This window comes from Mus caroli, unplaced genomic scaffold (genome assembly GCF_978045245.1).
Source record: "Mus caroli unplaced genomic scaffold, Mus_caroli_1 scaffold_16, whole genome shotgun sequence".
In the NCBI taxonomy this organism is placed as follows: Eukaryota; Metazoa; Chordata; class Mammalia; order Rodentia; family Muridae; genus Mus; species Mus caroli.
In genome coordinates this window covers 6,459,415-6,473,976 of record NW_028227271.1, presented here as the reverse complement: position 1 = coordinate 6,473,976, position 14,562 = coordinate 6,459,415, and the positions used below count along the sequence as shown (strand labels likewise).

General features: G+C 48.0%; 1 protein-coding gene across 4 annotated transcripts in view; it reads right to left on the bottom strand.

Moving 5' to 3' along the window:
• Rpap3 (RNA polymerase II associated protein 3) overlaps positions 1-9,952 on the bottom strand; it is a 32,048-nt gene extending 22,096 nt beyond the window's left edge. The window contains exons 1-4 of one of the 4 annotated variants that reach the window (XM_021183490.2): positions 9,921-9,952; positions 7,382-7,549; positions 5,236-5,385; positions 2,950-3,072 (exon numbers count right to left, since the gene is read on the bottom strand). In XM_021183490.2, coding sequence (XP_021039149.1) covers positions 2,950-3,072; positions 5,236-5,385; positions 7,382-7,534 — 426 coding nt within the window. In that variant the 5' untranslated portion in view covers positions 7,535-7,549; positions 9,921-9,952. Of the gene's footprint in view, positions 1-2,949; positions 3,073-5,235; positions 5,386-7,381; positions 7,550-9,866 lie in introns of all 4 variants that reach the window. The other 3 variants (XM_021183488.2, XM_021183491.2, XM_085831517.1) reach the window with 3 other exon arrangements.
• Between the last annotated feature and the right edge of the window lie 4,610 nt (positions 9,953-14,562).

Here is a 14,562-nt window from a genome sequence, read left to right as displayed (position 1 = left end):
CAACGGGATAGACTCTTAGACAGACAGACAGACAGCAAGCCGGGGTCTTACAGCTGCCCCCTTAGCCTTAGCCCTGAGTGTGAGCTACCAACAAGCCAGCAGGACACTCACAGCAACACTGCCGTACTAGAACCACCCCCTCCACTTCTGCCTCTCAGTGCTCACAGCCTTCCTTCACATCTGGGCTTGTTCTACCATCTCTCTTCAAGGCACTGTGGGCATCTATCAGCGACTATAATCCCAAGCTGTTTTCCTTTTCATTTATTCCACTTTCCAGGACTGTTCTTGGGCTCTGCCAGAGTGTTGATGTGTGACTATCACCACCTTCCTTTCAGTCCACGGGCTCTCAGATAAAGATGATAAAACCACATGTACTGGCAACCTGTGGCTCTGACGCGTTATTAAAGGCGGCCGTGAGCTTACCCCACAACCAGGACAGACAGTGGGTCCTAGTCCTCTGCCACTGCCAGGCGCTGCCATCGCTTTAATGATTCACCAACATCACAGCTCTCAGGACCACAGGCCTGGCTACTGTGAGTCCCCATCGCAGGAACAGCAATCCTCTATGCATTTTATTAATTTCATACGGTTTGATGTCTCAAATAATGACATCCCTCCTCCAGACTGCCTTCAAATGACAACCCACCAAGCGATAAGCTCAGGTCCTCTCATGTCCCACTTGGGAAACACAGGTAACACTTCTGGTCCCAGCATAAAAAAAAAAAATATCTCCATGTCCCAGTTCAGCATCAGACCCTGAAGATCAAGGAATTGACCTCTCACAGCAAATAAGGCAGGACAGAAAGATGGAAAATTATTGATACATGAGATGGGACGGAACCTTTCACCCCAGAGTCTCTGATTAAGAGATATTTTTGCTAGCTGAGAGGCAAAAATTCTAGGACAATTAACGTTTGCTGTGAAGGTGGCTAACATAAATATAATATTCTCTTACGTTAAAATAGCAATGTCCCACACTTAAAGCCTGAATGTATATGACCTTGGGTGGGGTCTGATTTCTTCCCTAGACAGGATTTCCTGAGGATCCACTAGCAGTAAACTCCTACAGTGTTACCGACCTCCACTCTGCTTACAGTGGAGATGGCCACCTTCCTGCATCGCTGTGTGGTTCATTCTCTCCCTCGTCAATACCACTTCTGTCAGGGGCCGCCACCTCATTTCCGGTTCTTCGCAATCCTTCAACAGCACCTTCAACCCCACCAAAATCCTGCATCTGACTGTCAGGCACACAGCCAAGCTCTGGACTGTGTCTGCATCTGACTGTCAGGCACACAGCCAAGCTCTGGACTGTGTCTGCATCTGACTGTCAGGCACACAGCCAAGCTCTGGACTGTGTCTGCCTCTGACTGTCAGGCACACATCCAAGCTCTGGACTGTGTCTGCATCTGACTGTCAGGCACACATCCAAGCTCTGGACTGTGTCTGCATCTGACTGTTAGGCACACATCCAAGCTCTGGACTGTGTCTGCATCTGACTGTTAGGCACAGAGCCAAGCTCTGGACTGTGTTTGCATCTGACTGTTAGACACACATCCAAGCTCTGGACTGTGTCAGCATCTGACTGTCAGGCACACATCCAAGCTCTGGACTGTGTCAGCATCTGACTGTCAGGCACACATCCAAGCTCTGGACTGTGTCTGCATCTGACTGTCAGGCACACATCCAAGCTCTGGACTGTGTCTGCATCTGACTGTCAGGCACACATCCAAGCTCTGGACTGTGTCTGCATCTAACTGTCAGGCACACAGCCAAGCTCTGGACTGTGTCTGCATCTAACTGTCAGGCACACAGCCAAGCTCTGGACTGTGTCTGCATCTGACTGTCAGGCACACAGCCAAGCTCTGGACTGTGTCTGCATCTGACTGTTAGGCACACAGCCAAGCTCTGGACTGTGTCTGCATCTAACTGTCAGGCACACAGCCAAGCTCTGGACTGTGTCTGCATCTGACTGTTAGGCACACATCCAAGCTCTGGACTGTGTCTGCATCTGACTGTCAGGCACACATCCAAGCTCTGGACTGTGTCTGCATCTGACTGTTAGGCACACATCCAAGCTCTGGACTGTGTCTGCATCTGACTGTCAGGCACACAGCCAAGCTCTGGACTGTGTCTGCATCTGACTGTTAGGCACACAGCCAAGCTCTGGACTGTGTCTGCATCTGACTGTTAGGCACACATCCAAGCTCTGGACTGTGTCTGCATCTGACTGTTAGGCACACATCCAAGCTCTGGACTGTGTCTGCATCTGACTGTTAGGCACACATCCAAGCTCTGGACTGTGTCTGCATCTGACTGTCAGGCACACATCCAAGCTCTGGACTGTGTCTGCATCTAACTGTCAGGCACACAGCCAAGCTCTGGACTGTGTCTGCATCTGACTGTCAGGCACACATCCAAGCTCTGGACTGTCTCTCTCCTCCTGAGTACCCCTCTTCTTCCTATGTGTTTGCTTAAGCCTGTGTTAAAATGTATGTACTAAAACCTCCCTCTCTAAAGAAGAAATGATAGATCCTGAACATCTCAAAAGGTAACCAGAGATGGTGCAGGATACAGAGAAGTGGGATAATGTTTAAACCAACAATCTCACACTCACTCCGTTACTTCTGCCTACTACTAAAAGCAAGACTAATCTCGGGTGCCGTCCAAGCACTTGGGTCACCTAACACATCAACTGCTGAGGTTTAGCAAAGTTCTGTTCCCTTTGAACAGCTAAGAAAGTGAGCTACAAAAAGCTTAAAGAGCTCATCACAGATTAGAACCAGGTAATTAACGTGGCTCTAGAACAGGCTCCTGGCTCCCCCCCAGTAAGGAGACAGCCAATACGACTTAAGTATGAAGATCTCCTGAACAAGGCTGAGAACTTTAGGACTCACTCGTCTTCATGCACAGCCTGTCTCCCTAAAGGAGCCCACAACTAACCTAGAGTACCTGTTCTTTTAGAGCAAGAGCTTTCTGGGAATCCACACGAATGCCATCTTCCTCCGACTCTGACTCCTGGGACAGAGAATCGTGGGTGCTGTCTTCTTTGTCAAGCTCGTTGAGAATCCTGTCCTGCAAGCATAAGCAGATGAGTGTGCGTCCATCACCTCATGGGGCCGAAGCTGTTAGGACACGGATGGGAGCCCAAAGCACCTCCTGCAGTCGGGTGCCACAGTCACCACATCTAGCTCTTACACAATGCCTTTTATAAAAAGATTTCAGTGGTGGAGTGTGCGAGGACGAGGCAGTGAGACAGACAGAGGAGAAGAGGGGGAGGAAGAGGGAGGGGGCAGGGGGGAGGAGGAGAAAGAGAGAGCGCACACGCATTATACACATCTGCAGATGGCTGTGGAAGCCAGAGGGGGAATCAGATCCCCTGCATCTGGAATTATAGTTGTGAGCTGCCAGGTGAGTGCTAGGTAGGCAATCATGCCCTCCGCATGAGCAGCCAGTGCCCACAATGGCCAAGCCAGCCCTCCAGCCCCACCCACTACTGTTTAAAAGATTACACTGTGAGTGACTGCCCTCCCAAAATCAAGCAACCGCCATTGTGGGGCACTCATCTGCCCCTGCCCCTGACACACAGACTGCACCGCTGGATTAGTTGATGGTGTCCACCCCTCATCTCCACAGAGTAGGACAGAAGGGTTTTACCTGAGTGCTTGCTCCCTACCACCTGGCTAGGCTGCACACGGGGAAGGGACTAGAGTGCACAGAGGTAAGAGACTATGTGGCTATGGGGACATCTTCACTGCTGGATACAGCTCGTTTGGAGAGTGTTCTACAGCCCTGTTAGGAACCCCTCTCCGAGGCTCTCTAAGGGACGCCCCCGAGCACCCTCTGGTAGAACTGTGCCTCAGTTTACCATCTGGACCTTGTTTTACACCTTCCCCCAAAGAAAGAATTTTAACAACACAGTAAATAAATCTTTTTTAAAAACAGACAAAAAGACCAGGCATGGGAGTGTGTGCTTTCAAACCCAATACTCGAGAGGTAGCAATAGGCATGTCTCTGTGAGTTACAGGCCAGCCTGGTCTAAAAAAATGAGAGGAGAGAAAAGAGAAGGAAAGAGGAAAAAAGAAAAGGCGAGCAAGCAAATAAACCGACGGGTTGGAGAGGAGTTTCTGCTCTCAAGAGTCGTGCTGCTCCTGCAGGGGATCCAACCAGGATCGGTTCCCAGCACCCAGAGGTTACAACTACCGGTAACTCCAGTTCCAGATTCGACCCCCTCTTCTGGCCTTTGCACACAGGTGGGCGTTCTTACATATAAGCAGGCAGGACACTCACTCATAACTTAAAACTAGATAAATCTTCTTAAAACAAAACACGGAAGAAATGTTTATTCCAGCCACACAGCTTGCACACCTCTAACCACACAGCATGGAGCACGCACACCCTAACCACACACTTTAAGAAGTAGGCATCCAGAATCAGGCAGGATCGGCCAGTAGGTCGCCTTCACGGGCTAACGTGCCAGTAGCTCTCTGGAGCTTTGGGGAAGGTTCTGAGGCAGAGGCTGACTAATCACAGCAAGCGTCAGGTGGGAGATGAGACTTGCATAGTAACAGGATCTATCTCAGATCTAGGAAAGCAGAGCCTTCTACTGGTCTACTTGTGCTGGCTGGGCTCTGTCAGCTAGACACAGGCTGGGGTCATCTGGAAAGAAGGGACCTCATTTGAGAAACTGCCTCCATCAGATTGGCCTGTACACAATTCTGCGGAGGTAATCATTCTTATCAACCTCGAGGGCCCAGCCCACCATGGGCGATCCCACTCCTGGGCGGGTGAGACAGCAGCCTAAGCAGGCTCTCCTGAGCTCCTCTCTGCTTCCGTTTCCCCCTCCAGGTTCTGGCTGAGCTCCTGCTCTGGCTTCCTCTGACGACAGACTCTCTAACCTGGATGACGGAGTAAGTCCTTCTCCTTGAATAGCTTTTGGTCAATGTTTTATTACGGTGATGGGGAAGCACCTTAGGACACCCACTTTCAGATGATATGGCGGTATATACCCGTCTGTAATGCGGCACTCCTGAGGCTGACACAAGAGGATCTCAAGTTCAAAGCTAGCCTACGTATGACTACATATGAACCCCTTTCCCAACATTTAAAAAAAAGGGGGGGGGGGGAGAACGCACAGGTCCTAAGGACATTGTTACTTTTTATGTCACCTGTGACTAGTAGTTGACTCCAAGAAATGCTTATCTAAGTACTAAAAAGTACATAACTAGATAAACTTACCACATCAAGTTTTGCCCAGGCATCATAGTCGTAAGATTTTATTCTGTTTTTCGTGTTTTCTTCTTTGGTTTTTCTGGATGACTCTTTAGCTTTGCCTTTCTTCTTCTTCTTCTTCTTTCTAAAATTCCCATTTCGAATAGGAGGTAAATTCTAGACAGGAGAACAGAAGGAAAAGAAGAAAGAAGAAAGCTTTGGCATTTTGCTCTGTTGCTTCTATATAACTAACAATGTTGGAAATGATAGTTTCTTTTGTTTCTTTTGGTTTTCTGAGACAGGGTTTCTCTCTGGATGCCCTGGAACTCACTGTGTAGTCCAGGCTGGCCTCCAAACTCAAAGATCAGTCTGCCAGCTGGGCGTGGTGGCACACGCCTTTAATCCCAGCACTTGGGAAGCATCGAATTTATGAGTTCAAGGCCAGTCTGGTCTACTGAGTGAGTTCTAGGACAGCCAGGGCTACACAGAGAAACCCTGCCTCAAAAAAACAAACAAACAAAAAAAGATCAGCCTGCCTTTGCCTCTTGAGCGCTAGGATTAAAGGCGTATGCCACCACTGCCTGGCACTAAATAATATTTTCAAATAAGAAGTTCTTCTTTCAATTTAATTTTCAAGTTCATTTTATACTACTGATGATGTGGACTAGAGACACAGCTCAGTGGATAAGAGCTCTGGCTGTGCAAGCAAAAGGACCTGAGTTTGAATCCCCAGCGCCCAGGTAAAAGCCAGGCATGGCCACACACCCTGTAATCCCGTGGGAAACAGACAAGCAGATCCCAGGAGCTCTGGAGCCAGTCAGCCTTCAGGGTATGTCAATTCACTGAAAGACCTTCTCAACAAACATAAGGTGCGGAGCAATGGAGGAAGGCACCTCCGTGTGCACCACATGGGCACACACACACACACAAGTGCACACATGTGGGCATACGCCTCCCCACCCCACACCCCACAAAAAGGAGTAATTATGTTTATAAGTTCAGCTCACTACTGATGAATGCTGCACACTGTTCAGTCACAAGAAAGGTATTAACATGAAATCTGAATTATGCCTTTAAATTCACAACCATAAATCCAAAGCTCAAAAACTACCTGATTTTCACTTAGCACGGCGAATGAGCAGATGCTCAAAGGCAACCTGGTGCCTCCACTGGCTACACACGACACAAAAACCTAGCCAGATTTCAACACACTGGCTTAACATGAGTCTTATCTGCATTTTAATGACAATGCTGTTTATAAATTATTAAATATATGATTATATTATTTTCAGATACAGACACACCCCTACATATTTTGAGATTATTTAAGTACTATCACATGACCATCCTCTCACTAAATACCAAGACTTAGAATATCTTTGATAGGTTAACACACAATTATTCAAAGCTTCGTTAGGAAGCAGAATCTCTGAAAATGTCTCCAATGATGCAAACCACTATAATCTCAGCGTTTTTTGTTTTTGTTTTCGAGACAGGGTTTCTCTGTGTAGCCCTGGCTGTCCTGGAACTCACTCTGTAGACCAGGCTGCCTCGAACTCAGAAATCTGCCTGCCTCTGCCTCCCAAGTGCTGGGATTAAAGGCGTGCGCCACCACTACCTGGCTGATCTCAGCATTTTTATGTAACAAGATCTTATATTGCCCAGGCTAGACAGGGTTCCTCCTTGTAGTCTTGGCTGTCCAGGCATTTGCTCTATAAACCAGGCTGGCCTCAAACTTACAGAGATCTGCCTGCTTCTGCCTCCCAAGTGCTGGGTAGGATAAAGTGTGCACCACCACCACCACCTAACTTAAACTCTAGATCCTTCTGCCTCCACTGCCCGACTACTAGGATTCCAGGCAACCTCGGGACTTGACAGCACATTTTACAGGGCCATGCTTTATTTGTAAATGTTTCTATAATTTAAATTTAACGATAACATGGCTGGGCACGTCTAAGTGCTTGTTGCAAGCCTGTCGACTCAAGTTCGATTCCTGGAGCCCACAAGAGAGAACCAACCCCAGGGAGTTATCCTTTGACTTGTAATCCTGTGCTGTGGCATGCTGGTGTGTGTGTGTGTGCCTGTGTGTGCGTGTGTTTGTGCATGCACACCCACGTGGTACACACACTGATAAGTAGGTTCCGCTGCACATGAGCAGAGACCCTTCGCTCACCTCCTCGGCAACGCCACCCTGTCTTCTCAGCTCCAGGTCCTTCTCCTTCATGTCCTTCTCCCAGTGCTCCAAGTCCCTCATGAAGTCCTGCAGCTCCTCTGCGTTGTGCTTCACCTGGAGCTGCAACTCAACGGCCTTACTCGCCGAAGTCATCGTGTCCTGCCAAGTCTTGAGCACACAAAGTTTTGAAAATCAGAGCAGCAGATGCTTCTATTTACGATGGGGGAGGGGGGGTGTGCATCCCCATAAAACCGTCATCACTTCATCATACTGTTAAGTAGAAAACTGCATTTACACCTGGTGTGATGGTGCATGCCTGAGAGCCCACTAGTAACAAAAGACTCAAGGTCAGAGTGGGCCAGTCAAGTGAGGAGCAGGGAGGACCAGGCAGCAGAGAAAAGCTGAGGGACAAAGAAGAGGTGAAAAGTCGACACGGGGCAGACAGTAACACACCAGGCCTGGGGGGTGTTAGCCAACATTCTAAAAGCCACATAAAAGTAATTGACTGGTAATATAAAAATAACCTGATGCCTGATTAGATCGAGACGTTGGGAAGAAGAGAAAGATTTAAACGATGTTCTAGATTTCTGCTTGGTAGAAACTGGTAATATCTTTTTAAGTCAAGAAATCTAGCTCTGAGGGACTGGAAAGGTGGCTCCTGACTAGAGCACTCAACACTCGAGCCTAACAACGTTAAGGCTTGGTGATACCTAGTGGTACCCACACGATCCCTGGTACCCCACACACAGGTGCAAAGGGAAAACTGACTCCACAAAGTTGTCGTCTGATGTGTGTGCCATGGCACATGCATGCACCGTCGCACGTCACATACGCATAGCGTGAAAATAAAACTTTGGAAAAGCAATGCAATTGTAAAAGGAAAACTCGCACGTTGGGGGAGGGGGCAGATGACTAAGAGGACTGCTTCAGTCTGGAATATGTTGAATGTGAGCACTTAGGGGCCATCAGAAGGTATCGAGTAGACAGAAAGGACTAGAGAGAAATGTGGGTGACACCATTAATAAGGTAGAAACTCTTGAACGTGCTCAGAGACTGTACTGACGGAAGCTCGGCAGGGCCTGAAGAGTGGCAGCCTTAGGGAACAGGAAGATCAGAAAAAGCAGGTGGCAGTACCTAGGGAGCTGGGCCCATATGAGAGCTGCCTGAGAAAATTAACAAGTTAAGTAGGAAAGGTTAGCAGCGCACACACGTGCTCGTATGTTCATGGCGTTAGGTCATAAAAAGACTGAGATAGTCGCAGGATTTTTACGGATAGAAATTAGTTAAATGAATCACGTTACATGGGACAGGGGTTAACGTTGTCTTTCCTAATATAACTCCATCGGAAGCACATGAAGCACACAGAGGGGCACAGTAGACCACTGCTTCTGGTTCCAGCTAGTCAGGAGGCAGAGGGGGCCTCACAAATTAAACTCAACATGACACCTTAGCAGACCTTAAGAGTAAGTTTTAAAGGGCTAGGACATAGCATTTGCTGACATGTGAAAGATGCTGAAGACTGCAAGAGAGACAGAAGACAGACAGGCAGACAGATAAAATGGGTAAAGTGACTGGACTAGGTACCTTAAGATAGGAATACTTGGAGGGAGGTTATAAGAGCTCCCCCCTCCCCCCAGTAAAAAGAGACTGTTTAAAATGGCACGGCCCGGCAGTGGTGATGCACGCCTTTAATCCCAGAACTCGGTAGGCAGAGGCAGGCGGATTTCTGAGTTCAAGGCCAGCCAGGTCTACACAGAGAAACACTGTCTCGAAAAACAAAACAAACAAACAAACAAAAAGTGTAAAACGGATCTTCTGACTCAGCCTCAACGAGGCAGTTTAAGCGTCAAGCAGTGTCCACATTTGGTTATGCGTATACATTTCATTCATAAACAAATCCAGCATAGCGCTTTGCTGGACACAAACCAGTACACCTGCAAAATGAGACCCTTAACCACTGCACGCCTTCAATCCCAGCACTCAGGAGGGAGGCAGAGGCCCGCGGTTCGAGGCCAGCATGGTCTACTACACAGCGAACTGCAGGGCAGCCTGGGCTACAGAGAAACCCTGTCTCTAAACAAACAAGCAGACCATGAGATGCTGTAAGGGTGGCGGCTCTCCTTCCACCCACCCCCGGGTCCTAGGGCAGCCCATGCTGCCAGGACGGGGTTCGTTCCGCAGGCAACCAGAAACTTCCAGAGCCTGGGGAACCACGTTCACGTCCCGTATCAAGCCAAGCCTGCACACCCTGGCCTGAAGGCGCCGTCAGGTCCGCCGCCCTCGCGGGACCGTGGCTCCGGAGGTCCGGCCATCGCAGACCGCCCGAGCCCGGACGCGGAGCCAGCTCAGGCCGAACCCTGGGCAGCGCGCGGAGAGCGCACTCGGGAACCAGCCCTGGCGCCCCGCCGCTGCTCCCGGCCCGGGCCCAGCCCCGCTCTTCCTCCCCACGCCCCTGCAGCCGGCGGGAACCGTAAAGCCAACTCACTCGCCACGGCCGCCACCAACCTCACCCGCTCCAGGGAGACGCACGGCGTCCTACCTACTCCACCGCCGGAGGTCTGCGCCTTCCCACAAGGCCCCGCGCGCCGCTCGAGCGTGCGCAGAAGGTTCGGCTCCCGCGCGCGCTCCGCTGCTCTGGCTTTGCTGGCGGCGGACGTAGACTGATGCTCTAACCTCTTCTAGACTAAGCGTGAGGATCCCCCAAAGTGCACCCATCTTGACGTATTGACCTCCAAAGCATAAAGCCTTTGACTCCGCTCGATTGTGTCTCTGAGAGCTGCCCTGCTTTCCACTCACGAGATGTTTGTAGCCTCTGAAAATCCTAGGAGAACGTTTCTGTAACTTCTAACAACTGTCTACGCTGGAACTCTGCTGTTTTCTCTGAGTCATGTATGTGGCTGCTGGTCTTTCTTGTGCTTTTTTGCTACTAATCTTTTTCCTTTTCTAAGATTATCTGTAGATTTCCGGCTTGTGTCTATCTTTAGATAGACCCTGGCTTATCTAAAAGAATGACTGAAACCTGTAATGCTTGCTTCTGCTTCCTTGTGAGTGCAGCTGTTTCCTATGTAATAACTCTGTTGTACAATGCAATGGGTATAATTTTTTAAGTCCACAAACCAACTTTTTCAAATTGAATGGAAAACATATCATCTCCAAGATCAGTTATTCATTCACAAGTTTAACTGAACCTTCGAATCACACAAGGGAGGCAGCGTGCAGGTGTGTATCCCACACACGCTGATTTATAAATCTTATCCCAGAGGTTTGACATAATTAATCTTCGATCCAACTTCAGCATCAGTCATTTTCAAAGCATGGGGTACAGCTGTGCAGCTGCAAACCACCAATCTACCTGCCAGTCAACGAAACACCGCCCCTGGTCTTTCCTCACTAGGTCATATCATTAGGATCTTTCTTTCCCTCATGGTGTGACTGGTTGTCTTTTAAGTTCATTTAAAAGTAAAGATCAGAAACTGGAGAGAAGTCTCCATGGTTAAGAATGCTGTTCCCAGGCTGTCAAGATGGCTCAACGGGTAAGAGCACTGACCGCTCCTCCAGAGGTCCTGAGTTCAAATCCCAGCAACCACATGGTGGCTCACAACCATCTGTAATGAGACCTGATACCCTCTTCTGGTGGCATTGGAAGACAGCTACAGTGTACTTATGTATAATAATAAATAAATCTTTGAGCCAGAGCGAACAGGGACTGAGTTGACCAGAGTGAGTGGGCTGACCTGAGCAGAGGTCCTAAATTCAATATCCAACAACCACATGAAGGCTCACAACCATCTGTACAACTACAGTGTACTCACATAATTAAATAAATAAATAAATCGTAAAAAAAAAAAAGAAAAAGAAAGAATGCTGTTCCCTGTTGCAGAAAACTTGGGTTCCCAGCACCTGGGTGGCAGCTAACAGTTCTGTAACTACAATTCCAGAGGATCTTACGCCCTCTTCTGGCCTCTTAGCACCAGGCATGCATGTGGTGTGCATACATACATACATATATGCAGGCAAGCACTCTTACACGTTATAAAAATAAAAGAGCATTATTTTCTGATGGTATTGTAGATAAACTAGCTTTTAACAAAGTGTAACCAAGGCTGGTCTTGAACTCATAATTCCCCTGCCTCTGTCTCTGTAGCAAATCCTATTCTGTGTACACCACCACACACAGCAGGTGCCATTGCAGACAAACTAGGTTTAAAAAAAAATGTTTTTAATGTGGATGCTTGGGTACAGCTTTAATCTTAGCGTTGCGGAGGCAGAAGCAGGTGGATCTCTACGAGTTCAGGGTCTACATAGTGAGTTCCTCACCAACCAGAGTCCTGTGATGATACCCAGTCTGAAATAAATAAAAATAAATAGAAATAGGGCTAGAGACGGCTCACCAGTTCAGAGCACTGGCTGTTCTTCCAGAGAACCTGGATTTGATTCCCAGAGGTGGATCACAACTGTGTGTAACTCTGGTTCCCAGAGAACTGACATCCCGGGGCACCGGGCACACATGTGGTGCACAGGACTACATGAAAGCAAAACACTCAAACACATAAAGTTTAAAACACTTTTAATTTTTAAAAAAATAAATAAAAATTTAAAAGAATCTTAATGTGTCTAAATTAACCATAATTCTATTTAAAACAGACGTTGACATTCATAGGAAAGCAACTGCATTTGCTGTCTCACTTTCAGGCAGGGTTGATGGAGAAGGGAGACAGTAGGGGGCCAACCAGCTGCTCCACTGAAACTCCATAGCACCCTTGGGTGGTGAATCCTTCCCCCTCCCCCAATGTGTGTGCCGAATACAATCAATTGTAACGGAACCATCTCCATGGCCACTGCTTCCGAACTTTGAGGTACTATTGTCCCACTTGTGACAGCCGTCCCCTCTGTGAGCTCAGACTGGACCATCTTCTCTGTAGATGGCATGCCTCTCTGCTTCTGTTGACCATTATCTCTACATAGGCTCCCGTACAACAGGCAAACCATGTCTTCCCACCCCCTCCTGTGAATAAACTGTAGTCATCTCCATTGAGTTTACTGGTAATCTCTTCAACAGTTGTTCTCAAGGAAATAGTCTCTTTGTTTGATGTCTATGTTGAAATTGTAATGGTCACTGGAAGCAACCACAAATATTTATTTATCACTGCAGAAGTGAAACGCTGCAGCGACCACTGAGAATGCTGCTGAGGTTTCATGTTGCAATTACTGATCTCGTTAAACAGTTAAGTGGGGAAGGAGTCTGACCAGTGTTCTGAGTCTTAGGAAAAGATTATTAATTAACTTGTTTCCTGGTTGGGTTTGGTGTTTTGTTTTGCTTTTTGGGATTTCAGATGTTGCTGTTGTTTCTCGGGAAGACTCTTGCTTTGTAGCCCAGGCTTGCTTATCTCAGTCTTAAGCTCACGATCTTCTTCCCTCCGTGATGTGCACACATGGCATTCACTCACACAGACTCAATCCTGTGGGGACTAGGGTTATAGGGATGAACGACCATAACCAGCTCCTAAGTGCTCTACAAAGACAAGGTGCGAGCCTTGAGACTCTGTATCATTTGGCTGTATTGTAAAAGGAAGCCTGAAGTCAAACTGAAACAAGAGATGTTTCTCTTTTTAAAAAAAAAAAAAAAAGACTTACTTATTTTTCAGAGTGTCTGTGTGAGTGCCCGCATGTATATCTGTCTACCATATGAGTGCCTGGCACCTGTGGACATCAGAAGAGGATATCAGGTTGGAGCTGGAGTTTCAGGCGATTGTGAGTCACCTGGTGTGGATGCTGGGAACTGGACTCATGTCCTCTGCAAGAGTATCAAAAGTTCTTAACTGCTGAACCAGCTCTGCAGCCCTGCTATTTGTGTCTTATATAAGACCAAATATAAACAATCCAGACTGGTATAATAGCCAGCATCAATCAGATAGAGGGTCCTAGTAACGTGTGTGTGTGTGTGTGTGTGTGTGTGTGTGTCTGTGTCTGTGTGTGTCTGTGTGTGCGTGTGTGTGTGTGTGTGTCTGTGTGTGCGTGTGTCTGTGTGTGTGTCTATGTGTGTGTCTATGTGTGCGTGTGTCTGTGTGTGTGTGTCTGTGTGTGTGTGTCTGTGTGTGCGTGTGTCTGTGTGTGTCTGTATGTGTGTGTCTTTGTGTGTCTGTGTCTGTGTGTGTGTCTCTGTGTGTGTCTATGTGTGCGTGTGTCTGTGTGTGTCTGTGTCTGTGTGTGTCTGTGTGTGTCTGTGTGTGTGTCTCTGTGTGTCTGTGTGTGTGTGTGTCTATGTCTCTCTGTTTCTCTGTCTCAGTCTCGCCCCTCCTGGCCTCATAGTTTTTACTCACAACACAACCTCAAGCTCCAGCAATCTTATCTAAAATCAAACCAGCAGGGAGGGACAAAACCATGAATCGGACAATACAACCCTCTGCTTGTTAAGATGGCTTTCCTAGCTGGGCAGTGGTGGTGCACGCCTTTCATCCCGGCACTCGGGAGGCAGAGGCAGGAGGATTTCTGAGTTCAAGGCCAGCCTGGTCTACAGAGTGAGTTCCAGGACAGCCAGGGCTACACAGAGAAACCCTGTCTTGAAAAAAATAATAAATGTCTTCCCTACGGTATGGAGAGGTGGTGTGGCAGTTAGAAGGCCTTGCTGATCTTTGAGAGAGCCAGCTTTCTGTTCCCAGCACCCACACCCACGTTGACCAACTCACAACCATCTGTAATTCCAACTCACTTGCACACAGTGGCAATCACTCACACCGATACAAACACATACATATAAGAATAAGACACATCTTTTTTAAAAATCCCTTCCAAATGAGGCATTGCATATAAAACAGCTGCTTAGCCCAGCTTTAACAAAGGTTACTTCACCCCTGTCTCCTGCAAAGCTTAGGTCTAGACCCTGGGATACAGTAGCATCTTTGTGTCTTTCTGTTTCCCAGTTATCAACTAATGAGAACTTTAAAGAGACCAGTAAGAACCAAGAGGATGAGGGACCAGTGGGCAGAGGTTAAAGTTAATCTGGCAAAGGTGGATTGCCTCTAAGGAAAATCTGCATAAATCAGACAAATAGGAATGACAGCCTTGGGCTGGAGCGATGGCGCAGCAGTTAGGAGGACTCGCTGCTTTTGCAAATGTCCTGAGTAAAGTTCCCAGGACCCACGTTGGGGTGGAGCCCACAACGGCCTCCTGTTCCAAAGGAT